The 13,246-nt window shown below is 47.4% G+C and overlaps 1 protein-coding gene across 1 annotated transcript; it reads right to left on the minus strand.

Moving 5' to 3' along the window:
- Window positions 1-534: 534 nt before the first annotated feature.
- On the minus strand, window positions 535-3,815 carry LOC148898536 (uncharacterized). The gene is made up of 3 exons (XM_088995977.1): window positions 3,741-3,815; window positions 2,191-2,253; window positions 535-2,148 (listed from the first exon to the last, which is right to left on the minus strand). The coding sequence occupies exons 1-3, from the start codon at window positions 3,813-3,815 to the stop codon at window positions 580-582; spliced, it is 1,707 nt and encodes a 568-aa protein (XP_088852103.1). The 3' UTR covers window positions 535-579.
- Between the last annotated feature and the right edge of the window lie 9,431 nt (window positions 3,816-13,246).

A 13,246-nucleotide genomic window follows, 5' to 3' on the forward strand; every position in this document is an offset into this window, starting at 1 on the left:
TTTCTTCTCTGCAGCAATTTTCCCATAAAATTGAAAACAAATCTGATGAAGGATATCCTAATTGTTGTTTTCTGACAACACACGTTGATTCCTCCATTCACTGTCACATACATACACACACACACACACACACACACACACACACACACAGTGCATGTATGATGCCGGAATCATGTTTCTTAACGACAGAAAAAAAGAAATCCCTACAATGGCGACATTAACATTGTGCGGAACTCAAAGCTCTTCTTCCCAGTCGCAGTCCAGAATCCGTGTATGAAGGCATGAAACCGAGGCCTCAACAAACTGACAGTTTCCAAGGAGCAAGCTCTCCCATCATGTTCACTCGATGGACTTTCTCTTAGTGTACATTTAACACCCCTTTTCATCCTCTTTTAGGGCATCACCTGCCACAATGAGCATTCTCAAGGTGTTCATCGTTGCCCTTGTGGTGTTCGGTAAGTAACACTTAACTAACATGTAATAAAGACTCAGTGACATATCACCAATTTACAAAGATGTTCTTGATTACAGGGACCACCTGTCTTTCTGCTAAGGTCAAGAGACGAGTCCCATCAGCTTTTACCCCAGATGAGAAACACCCAATTGTCGTGCACCCACCTGGTCCACCAAGACATCCACCAGGCCCACCTGGTAAACCACCTGGCCCACCAGGGAAACCACCCGGTCCACCGGGGCATCCACCTGGACACCCACCTGGTCCACCTGGGCATCCACCAGGTCCCCCCGGGCATCCACCTGGTCCACCCGGGCATCCACCTTATCCACCTGGGAAACCACCTGGCCCACCTGGGAAACCACCAGGTCCACCTGGGCATCCGCCAGGTCCACCTGGAAAACCACCTGGTCCACCTGGACACCCACCTGGTCCACCCGGGTATCCACCTCATCCACCCGGGTATCCATCCCATCCACCTGGGAAACCACCAGGTCCACCTGGGCATCCGCCAGGTCCACCTGGCAAACCACCTGGTCCACCTGGACACCCACCTGGTCCACCCGGGTATCCACCTCATCCACCCGGGTATCCATCCCATCCACCTGGGAAACCACCAGGTCCACCTGGGCATCCGCCAGCTCCACCTGGAAAACCACCTGGTCCACCTGGAAAACCCCCTGGCCCACCTGGGAAACCACCAGGGCCACCCAGTCACCCACCCGGTCCACCCGGGTATCCACCTCATCCACCTGGAAAACCACCTGGTCCACCTGGACACCCACCTGGTCCACCCGGGTATCCACCTCATCCACCCGGGTATCCATCTCATCCACCTGGGTATCCACCTCATCCACCCGGAAAACCACCAGGGAAACCACCAGGTCCACCTGGGCATCCGCCAGGTCCACCTGGAAAACCACCTGGTCCACCTGGACACCCACCTGGTCCACCCGGGTATCCACCTCATCCACCCGGGAAACCACCTGGGAAACCACCAGGTCCACCTGGGCATCCGCCAGGTCCACCTGGAAAACCACCTGGTCCACCTGGACACCCACCTGGTCCACCCGGGTATCCACCTCATCCACCCGGGTATCCATCTCATCCACCTGGGTATCCACCTCATCCACCCGGAAAACCACCTGGAAAACCACCTGGTCCACCTGGACACCCACCTGGTCCACCCGGGTATCCACCTCATCCACCTGGGTATCCACCTCATCCACCCGGAAAACCACCTGGAAAACCACCTGGTCCACCTGGACACCCACCTGGTCCACCCGGGTATCCACCTCATCCACCCGGGTATCCATCTCATCCACCTGGGTATCCACCTCATCCACCTGGAAAACCACCTGGTCCACCTGGACACCCACCTGGTCCACCCGGGTATCCACCTCATCCACCCGGGTATCCATCTCATCCACCTGGGTATCCACCTCATCCACCTGGAAAACCACCTGGTCCACCTGGACACCCACCTGGTCCACCCGGGTATCCACCTCATCCACCCGGGTATCCATCTCATCCACCTGGGTATCCACCTCATCCACCTGGAAAACCACCTGGTCCACCTGGACACCCACCTGGTCCACCCGGGTATCCACCTCATCCACCCGGGTATCCATCTCATCCACCTGGGTATCCACCTCATCCACCCGGAAAACCACCAGGGAAACCACCAGGTCCACCTAGGCATCCGCCAGGTCCACCTGGAAAACCACCTGGTCCACCTGGACACCCACCTGGTCCACCCGGGTATCCACCTCATCCACCCGGGAAACCACCTGGTCCACCTGGACATCCACCAAAACATCCACATGGTCCACCTAGGCACCCACCTGGTCCACCACATTAAATCGGTGTTGCAAGTGTTTGATTTTTACAACTGAGTGTAAACATCTCCAACATATTTGGAATTACCTAAACAATTGGCGATTATGTTAATACTCATTTTAAGGGCTGAAACATTGTTTTTTAATGTAGATTTCTCCAGAGTAGATAAAAGATTGATATTCTCTCACCTAAGACCATTCATTTTCTCATTGAAAGACCAGTTAAAACAAATATCTATTTTTAAGAAGAAATAGTTTTAATCTTCATTCCAATTAAAAAAAAAACTTTGTATTCATGGCATTCATTGTTTTCGATGAAAATACTGTTTTTTTAATGTATCTACTTTATCCCATGACTATTTCTCTAACATTGAATTTAAACTCTTGCCATCTTTCCATTGGAATCATTTCAATATTCTGGAATATGTGGACTGACCAGTTTTGTTGTTAGTAAGTTTGTGATTAGTTTCCAAAATAAATAGTAAACATAATGGTACCGGAAACAAATTCCTTGTGTGTTCTACATACTTGGCAATAAAGATGATTCTGATTCTGATTCTGATTCTGATTCTTATTCTGATAACTAATCGAACATCAATTGATTCTCTTGGAATTCTAGATTTGCCACATGACTATGACTGAGTTTTTCGCTAATGAAAGCACTGCTCGTAATCAATCCTTTGTGTTGGCATGTTTTCATTGCTCATCAATCAATAAGGTGTTTAAGGTTATTAATAAAAACTCCCCAACATATGAATTGTGACTCTTTATATTTTGCACTGCTGTACTCTTTTTGGCGGCACGGTTAGCACGTTGGCTTCACAGTGGAGTTTGCATGTTCTCTCCAGGCCTGCGTGGGTTTTCTCCGGCTCCTCCTGTTGCCTCCTATATTTCAAAAAACATGCACGGCAGGCTGATTGTGTATGGTTGTTCCTTTCTGGGTGCGCTGTGAGTGGCTGGCCACCGATTCAGGGTGTCCCCCGCCGACTGCCCGAAGACAGCTGGGATAGGCTCCTGTACCCCCTCCTGCAAGAGTGAGTATAAAGCGGTTGGGATGAATGAATGAATGAATGAAAAGGTGTGCCTTGAGCCCCCTCTTAAAACTATTGAATTCTAGCACCGGCCTTGCTGTGTCCATGAAGTTTGCATGTTCTCCTCATGCCCGCGTGGGTTTTGTCCGGGTCCACCGGTTTCCTCCCACATTGGAAAAACATGCATGTCAGGCTGATTGAACACTCAACAACAATTGAACAATTTTCCGCACGTGTGAGTATGAGTGTGGGCGCGGGTGTTTGTTTGCCTTGGTGTGCCCTGTGACTGGCTGTGAACCGGTTCAGGGTATCCCCTGACGAAAGCCCAAAGACAGTTTAGCCAGCATCCCCACCAGCAACCCGCTCAACCTCAGCAAAGCGTAAAATGAATGACTGTTGCATGTTTCATTGTTTCACCTTGAAGAGGTGCTTTGAGCAATTCATCATGGAGGACACCAAGTCTGCCCTCCCTCCTCCCCTGGGCCCAACCATTTCGCATATTGGTTTTACCCACAGGTGTCTTAAATCAAGGCCCTTGGGCCAAATCTGGCTACATTATTTTATTTGGGCCACGAAATCAAATCAAACATTTGTTCATGATGATTAAAACGATCAGGAACTACTGTATCTACACCCCTCCCCTCTTCCTCTACCCTAATGATCCACAAACTGGATGTGAGATGGCTCTTCAAGCAGCAGAAGACCAGGAAAGCTGCTGAGCCCGACAAAGTGTCCTACTTGAAAGTCTGTGCTGATCAGCTGACTCCGGTCTTCACACATATCTTCAACATATCCCTGGAGCATCTGTCTTCAAACAGACGACCATCATCCCAGTTTCCAAGAAACCAGCAACATCCGAACTGAATCACGATAGGCTCTAACGTCTGTTCTCTTGAAGTACTTTGAATGCCTTGTGCTGAACCTGCAAATGAACATCACCGGACCCCTACTTGACCCTCTTGAGTCTGTGGAGGATGCGGTCAATATTGGGCTGCATCACATCCTCGAGCAACTCGACATCACAGGGACTTATGTAAGGATCCTGTTTGTGGATTGAGCTTTGCGTTCAACACCATCATCCCGGAACACCTCACCCCAAAAACCTCCGGCTCTGCATGTCCCCTACGATCTTCCAGTGGATCCTCATTTTCCTGACAGGACGGACACAACAGGCGAGACATGGGCAAACTTCATCATCAACACGCACCACTAGCACTGGAGCTCGACAGGGATGTATCTTCTCTTCATTGCTCTTCTCCATATACATGAACTATTGCACCTCAACATATCCAGCTGTCAAAAAAAGTTTGCAGACGACATCACGGTCATCAGCCTCATCAAAGACGGCGACGAGCCTGCGTCCCAACAAGTGGAGCGGCTGGAGCTCTAGTGCTGCCGACACAACCGAGAGCTGAACACACTCGAGATGATCGTGGACTTCAGGAAACATCCATCACCACAGCTGCCCCTCACACTATTCAACTGCCCTGTGTCAACGGTCGAGACCTTCAAGTTCCTCAGAAGCACCGTCTCCCATGAAAATGGGGGGTCAACACTAACTCCATCATGAGAAAGGCCAAACAGAGGATGTACTTCCTGATGTTACTGAAGAAACATGGCCTGACACACGAGGTGCTCCGACAGTACTACACGGCAGTCATTGAATCAATCCTGTGTTTTTCCATCACGGTTTGGCTCGGTCCGCCACAAAAATGGACAAAATACGATTTCAACGGACAGTTAGGATGGCGGTAAAAATCATTGGCACCACCCTACCCACTTTCGAGGACTTGCACACTGCAAGAACCAAGACAAAGGCACGGAAAAATCCAATTTGTCCCTCCACTTTTCTACTTTAATTTCTTTCATAACTTTGCTGCTGTGAAATGTAAATTTCTCCACTGCGACACTAATAAAGGCAAATCCAATCCAATCCACACCCTGCCCACAACCTTTTCCAGCTACTCCCCTCAGGCAGGCGCTACCGATCCATGTACGCCAAATCCAGCAGACATTAAAACAGCTTCTTCCCCTAACCATTAACTCTAAATAGTAATCCTAATATAACTGTAACTATAACTGTGCCTCTTTGTAATTTTGCACAAACCTGACACACTATGACAAAAAATTTAGGAACACAATGGTGAATCGGTGCTGGAGGTTGCTCCTCTTCTGGCAAAAGGGGGAAAGAAGGTAAACCCAACCCTTCAGGCAGAAATTCACCGGGAACGCAGAGTGTCTGACCGAGCCCTAATTCTGCAGGAGCGGCGCTAGGGTCTTCCTTCGAAGCAGAACGTAGCCCAAGCAAGACTCACAGTAGATGGTCGACCCAGTTACCGATAGTGTGGCCCGGAGCGCAGCTTTAAGCAACCGGTGAAAATGTTCCCACAACCCCTTAGCCTGTGGATGGTAGACCGTAGTGCGGTGTTCTTGCACACCCAAGGACTGCGCCATGGCCGACCAGAGCTTGGACACAAACTGGAGTCCCCTCTCCGAAGTGATATCGGATGGTGTTGAGTTGGACTGGACATACGATTGCGTGTGACAAACAATCAGCCACAGGAACCTTCACTTTTATGCAGCATGGGTAATGGTGAGGCCCACGGGCTTTTGTAATGTCTCACGATTCTCAAGCGCTCCATTGGAGAAAACTCCCCTTTCGCAATTGCAAATAACTTTCGGATCCGATTGTGCGTCGAGGCGACGCGTGTGAGCAAAAACTGGCAGGTCAACTTCTGTGGGGATTAAATGTTCCACCCGTGCTGAGTGGAAAAGGCGAGAGTCGTTAGCGACATAAAATCTCTCAGCAGACGTTGATAAACGTTACCTGATGCTAAATAATTAGCGTCCGTTAAGCCTCACACGGAATAGTGGCGAACGAGACAGCATCAATCAAACGATGGTTAGCAACATCAACAAGCAATCCGTGTGCACATAAAAAAAAATATAGGCCGATTATCGTCGTTGTAATTGAGGCTACAATGAAGTTCCATTGGAAATCCTGTCCATTGAAGCACACAGTCGCCGACCTGGAACCGAAGTTGATGTAAGTCGAGGCGTGAGCTGCAGACTGAGGACGCCTGCATGCAGTGGCTGCCTTGTCCGAAACTGTGAGTGTCAGAAGGATGACCCGCGACCCGCTGTCCACCAAAAAAACGTCTTCTTGACGAGGAGTCTATGATGAAAAGCAGCTTGCTTTCGTTGCCGGCGTTCATGGCTGCTACGGGATGCTGGCACTGGAGGTTCCCTGTAGGAAGGTACACACCGCATTATAAGCCTTTTGATTTTTTTTAAAGCTCCACACATGTTAATTTTTTGTCTTTCTGGTCCAATATGGCTCTTTCGACTTTTTGGGTTGCCCACACCAGATTTAGACCCTTTCAAACTTGTCATGTTTTGTTTAACCACAACACAGAACACACCAGTGCATTAAAATAGTAATTTTAAGTTTCACCACAAGAGAGAACTAGAGAACCACAGTTGAGTTAGCCCTTGAAATAATGGTAATTTCAGAATTATACATGGGTGTGCCATACTTAAAGGACAACCGACGCCTTAGGAGAAGTTGTATCCATAATTTGTAAAATCGCTTCAAATGACTTCGTGCCAGTGCATACCGTCGAATCAACAGCGGTCAAAGTATATCATTTGACACTCTTCATCAACAGATTGAGACGCCGAATCAATTGGGGTGCTGTGCCGATGACCATTTTGTGTTTGAGAGCCTTTTGCTGAGCATCTTCATCTTGATTAAGTTCAGAGAGTTGCTTGTTCTGTAGCCACACGGGGACATAAGCCATTGTCTATTTGTGCCGACCCCAAGCCCGGATAAATAAAGAGGGTTGTGTAAAGTAGGGCATCCGACGTAAAAGCTTGGCCAAAACAAACATGTCAATCAAACCTCTGAAGATTGAGGACACTGATTGGCTGTGGTGACCCCTGCCATGCAAGTTTTTGGAATGTGGGAAGAAACTGGAGGACCCGGAGAAAACCTACGCAGTCCCAGGTAGAGCATGCAAACTCCACTCTGGGCGACCGGACTGGGTCTCGACCTCATGACCTCTGCACTGTGAAGCTGGCGTGCTAACCACTTGACTAACGGGGCGCCCTGTTTGGCCATTGTCTCGCGCAAACACATATTCAGAAACATCCTTTTTTTAAAAGATATACTCAAGAACATATGTTCGTCTGTGGAAGCTCTCAGTCGTACAGGAGTGGTCCATTGATGAAAAGGTTTCTTCAGCCGTCATCTGTACTTCTTTGAAGGTGTCGGACGTTTCGCTTCTTATCCAAGAAGCTTCGTAAGGAATCTAAAATTTATATATATATATATATATATATATATATATATATAGCCGCGAGAGTGGCTGCCTTTCCAGCAGCTCATGTATTTTGTTTTTCTACTTTCATTCCTTTCATCACTTTGCTGCTGTGAAATGTAAATTTCTCCACTGTGAGACTAATAAAGGCATATCCAATCCATATATATATATATATCCCTACAGTCCAGGGGGAGTAGTGCCAGACCTTTGCTATGATAGGTCCCTGCTCTCAGGTTGGGGGGATCAGAGGACTATACCCTGATGATACACTGATTGTCCTGACCGATTATTGCTATTGTCCTGCCTGATTATGGGGTATACGACTGTCATGATTTCCCCATTTGCTCTGGTATCACCTCATCAGCATAACTAAGCTTATGTTGTCTAAGAATCCTATTGTAAGAACGATCCAAATTAAACGTCACCCCACCATGACGATTTAGTGAAGGATTTTGCTGTTTTATGAAGATGGCCTCTTTTATTTTCCCTTTCAAACCATTCCCATTTCAAACCATTTTATTTCGCTAAGATTTTAACCTCATTGTCGTCAAATGAGTGGTTGCTAGTTTTTAGGTGCATATGTACTGCCGATTGTACTAGTATTATCCCTGCGATGTTGATAAAGTCTTTTTTTGAGAATTTGTTTAGTCTCCCCTAAGTATTGCTCTTTACAATTTTCATTTTTACAATGTATTGAATAAACTACATGGCTTTGTTTTTCATTTGGCAGCCTATCTTTTGGATGCACTCATTTTTGCCTTAAAGTGTTTACCGGTTTGAAATAAGTAGGCATTTTGTGTTGCCAAAGGACTTTTTCAGAAACTCCTGAAATGTAAGTTACTGCTACTCCTCTCCTTTTTGTATCTTCAGAATTGTTGGTTTCATTCCCTATTCTTTCCTTTTGACATTTGTTAAAAGACCACTGAGGGTCAACAAAGTTAGTGAGTGCTCTCCTGATATGTTTTGACTCCATCTTGAAAATGTTTTGGTTTATTATAACTCTGGTCTGGTATTTTAACACTCTGGTCTGATACGTCTGTGTAAGCTCTCAGTCGTACAGGAATGGTCCATCGATGAAAAGGTTTCTTCAGCCGTCATCTGTACTTCTTAGTACAGATGACGGCTGAAGAAACCTTTTCATCGATCTCTGGTCTGATGGATTGGATTGGATTGGATTGGATATGCCTTTATTAGTCTCACAGTGGAGAAATTTACATTTCACAGCAGCAAAGTGATAAAAGGAATGAAAGTAGAAAAACAAAATACATGAGCTGCTGGAAAGGCAGCCACTCTCGCGGCGCCGTCTTGAAGTCAAAAGAACAAAAAAAAAACTAAATAACAAATAATATGACAGCATAGAGACAATATGACAAAACAAATGATCATCAGCTGTCACTAATTTGCCTTTCATATTAATAATGCTGTCAGACCAACTAGTAAAAAATATGTTAATTGAATAATATTAACAGCATAATGTGATAACATTTATCCACCTGTCTACCCTAACCCCCCTCCCCCTCCTCCTTCTCCTCATTGCTGCGTGTGTCTGTAATTCTCCCCTCCCTCCTCTACCACGGACAGTGACCAATCACGTGCGGCTTAAACCGAAGACTGGGGGCGGGGAATAAAGGACAACAAAAGTCAGCTCCCATTTCCGGCTCCTTGTTAGGAACCGGCTCTCCTTGTTCACTTCAGAGATCCGGCTCTAAGAACCGGCTCCTTCACGAACGACACATCACTAGTACACATATGATGTTGCTCAGAGTGGTCCTCAGTGTGCTCAGGGAGCTTGTGTGTCTGCTCAGACACATGAAAAATTAGAAGGAACATTTGGAACCATACAATGAAATTATGGGAAAGAGTAGTTGAAGCTAGACAAAGAGCAGAAGTGGGGCTTCACGCCAAAAAAAAGAGTACAACAGATGCAGTGTTTTCTTAAGAATGCTGATAGAGAAGGTTAGATGGAATTGCATCTTTGCATCTTTGTAGATCTGGAGAAAGCGTGTGACAGGGTGTCCAGAGAAGAACTGTCGTATTGAATGAGGAAGTCTGGAGTGACCGAAAAGTATGTCAGAGCGGTGCAAGACATGTATCATGACTGTAAGACAGTTGTAAGGTGTGCTGTCGGTGTGACGAAGGAATTCAAGGTGGAGGTGGGACTCCACCAGGGGTCAGCTCTGAGCCCCTTCTTAATTCCACTATGGTGATGGGCAGGCTGACAGGTGATGTTAGACAGGAATCTCCTTGGACCATGATGATTGCAAATGACATTGTGATCTGTAGCAAGAACAGGGAAAGAGGTTGGGGAGAAACCAGAGAGGTTGAGGTTTGCCCTGGAAAGGAGAGGAATGAAGATCAGTCGCAGCAAGACGGAATATACAATAAGTGTGAGAAGGACCCAAGTACAAGAGTGAAGTTACATTGAGAAGAAATAAAGATGGTGGAGGATTTTAAATACTTGGGGTCAACTGTAGAAACCAAGGGAGAGTGTGGAAAAGAGGTAAAGAAGCCTGTCCAGGCAGGCTGGAGAAACATGTCAGATGTGACGTGTGATCGATGAGTTTCAGCATGGATGAAAGGAAAGGTGTATGAGACTGTGGTGACACCAGGCATGATGTTTGGACTGGTGCCACTGAAGAAAAGACAGGAAGCAGAGCTGGAGGTAGCAGAGCTGAAGATGTTGAGGTTTTCTTTAGGAATGACCAGGTTGGATAGGATCAGGAATGAGTATATCAGAGGTACAACCTATTTATATGAGAGGTTTTAGAGGTCAACGAGGCCAGACTCAGATGGTTTGGACGTGTCCAAAGGAGAAAGAATGAATATATTGGGAGAAGGATGCTGAGCCTTGAACTGCCGGGCAGGAGATCGAAAGGACGGCCAGAGAGGAGGTTTATGGGTGTTGTCTAGGAGGACATGAAAGTAGCTGGTGTGATCGATGAAAAGGTTTCTTCAGCCATCATCTGTAGATGACGGCTGAAGATGCCGTGAGCCGTCATCTGTAGATGACAGCTGAAGAAACCTTTTCATTGATGGACCACTCCTTTACAACTGCGAGCTTACACAGATGTAGCTGGTGTGAGAGAAGAGGATGCACCAAACATGGTTCGATGGAGGACACTGATTCTCTGTGGTGACCCATGAAGGGAAACCCCAAAAGGAAAAGAAGTCATCCGGTTTTGTCAACTTGAACAAGCTGTAAAAAAAAAGCTTTTTTTGTGTGTGTCAGAGGCGTGACAGGTGGGAGGAATGTTCACCACCGAGAGGACTAAAGGTCAGACAAGCTCAACGACATTCCAGACTGCTGTTTTGACAAGAAGGAATGTCATGTGACAAGTTCTTGCTTTTTTTCTGCAAATTAACCTACATGGCTTCTTTTAAAGGATCATACTTTTACTTACTTTTATTTATTAAAAATTAGTACATGAGAGATGAAATGAGCTAATTTTTCCAACAAAGTCCTTACTCACATACATCCATTAATGGTTCTAGACATTTTAACTGGGGTGCTGAGGGCGTGGTAGAAAATTCAGTTGAGAGGGTGCAAACACACACACGTACACACACACACGTACACACACACATGCATTTCTGAGGTCCGGATAACTCCAGATAAGGAGTTAGGACCACCATTTAACCTTAACATAAAATCTAGCTATATGTGGTGGAATCTTTCTAAAATACTATCACGGTTTGCGAGGTGGTGATGGCGGGTTCGGATCCCAAAAAGCAGGCAGGAGGGAGCAGGAGGTTGTTTGACAAATTGTATTAAAATAAAGTCAGCAGGAACAAAATGTAAAACATCAAAATGATCTGAATGGAAAAAATACAAAGTAGCAAAAGAAAACCAAGTGTAAAAGTCCGCCAAGGTTAAACAAAGACGTACACGATGCATGCTGCAACCAAGCAGCAAACAAACAATGAATCGGCACCGGATGATCGTGCCAGGTGTCCTTTTAAGTGTCATTGATTATAACGACCAGCACCTGCGAGGCTGCCGGCAGGGCTGACGTCGCTACCCGCTGGTCGCCAATCTGATCGGGACGACCAGCACCTGTGCAGGTGTAGGCGGGGCCGACAGCGCCCCCCGTTGGTCGCCAACCAGATCATAACAGTACCCCCCCTTCAAGGGGCTGCTTCCAGAAGTCCCAACAGTCTCCCAAAAGGTCCACTCGCCAGGGAACGGTCGGTGGAGAGGGCAACCGCTGCCTCTCCAGCATACGACAGGCGGCGGCCTGATGGGAACAGGACTCGGCCTGGGGTGGACGAAGACGTGGCACGGATCGTCGTGGGCGTGAGTGCGATCCCTCTCGCACGTTCACGCGACGGCGCATGGCTCTGCGTGGACGTCGAACTGCCAGGCGCAGAATGGCACCCCGTACGGCCGTATGGGACCAGGTCTCGGCCGGACGCCGACGTGGGCGTGAACTGACCGGCTCCGGGGGAACGAGACCAGTCCAGAGCCGCTCCGGGATCCAGCGGTGAGTGGGGTCTCGGACTGACGTTGACGCGGACGTTGCACGGCTCGTCGTGGATGACTCAATTCGTCATGCACGACGACAGCGTGGCTGGACGTGGGCGTGCAATGCCAGTCACCCAGTTTCACCCTGGATGGCCACCTGGAAGGAGGTCTCGGCCGGACGTTTACGTGGACGTTGCGGCTCGTCGAGTGACGCAATTCAAACTCGACGAGGCTTGCGCTAACGTGGACGTAGCATTGCCAGGCACAGGGTGGAAATGAGACGGGTCCGATGTACCTGCGGGATCCGATGGTTGGCCGATTCATTCTATCACGGTTTGCGAGGTGGTGATGGCGGGTTCGGATCCCAAAAAGCAGGCAGGAGGGAGCAGGAGGTTGTTTGACAAATTGTATTAAAATAAAGTCAGCAGGAACAAAATGTAAAACATCAAAATGATCTGAATGGAAAAAATACAAAGTAGCAAAAGAAAACCAAGTGTAAAAGTCCGCCAAGGTTACACAAACACGTACACGATGCACGCAGCAAACAAGCAGCAAACAAACAATGAATCGGCACCGGATGATCGTGCCAGGTGTCCTTTTAAGTGTCATTGATTATAACGACCAGCACCTGCGAGGCTGCCGGCAGGGCTGACGTCGCTACCCGCTGGTCGCCAATCTGATCGGGACGACCAGCACCTGCGCAGGTGCAGGCGGGGCCGACGGCAACCCCCGTTGGTCGCCAACCAGATCATGACAAATACGCTCAGTAGAAGTCATTTGAAGTGATTTTACAAATTATGGGCACAATTTGTCCGGAGGCGTTGGTTGTCCTTTAAGAGTAATGTAACAGTTAACAGATGAAATAGGTTCATTAATGTTTTCACATTTTACAATTGACAAGAAAGTGATCGAAATGACAAAGACATATTTAATATACCTTTTCAAAAAATATGTATTCAAAATAAACCTCTTTATTGCTAAATAGGACAGGTCAATAGATCAATAGGAACAATCAGTGGAGCCGCAGGTAGTAGACCTCTGCTCCCCCCCAACCTGAGAGCAGGGATTTATCATAGCAGAGTCTGGCACCGCCATGTCTGGACAGTAGGGATATATATATATAGGGTCAACACTACCAT

This window comes from Hippocampus bargibanti, linkage group LG05 (genome assembly GCF_051943395.1).
Source record: "Hippocampus bargibanti isolate YZ-2025 linkage group LG05, ASM5194339v1, whole genome shotgun sequence".
Lineage (NCBI taxonomy): Eukaryota > Metazoa > Chordata > Actinopteri > Syngnathiformes > Syngnathidae > Hippocampus > Hippocampus bargibanti.

Coding starts and splice junctions, on each gene's coding strand:
- LOC148898536 (XM_088995977.1), bottom strand. CDS start 3,815: ATGGTTGGGCCCAGGGGAGGAGGGAGGGCAGACTTGGTGTCCTCCATG. Junction 2,254..3,740: donor GCTCAAAGCACCTCTTCAAG/GTGAAACAATGA, acceptor GTGGATGTCCAG/GTGGACCAGGTGGTTTCCCG. Junction 2,149..2,190: donor TGGACCAGGTGGGTGTCCAG/GTGGACCAGGTG, acceptor GCGGATGCCTAG/GTGGACCTGGTGGTTTCCCT.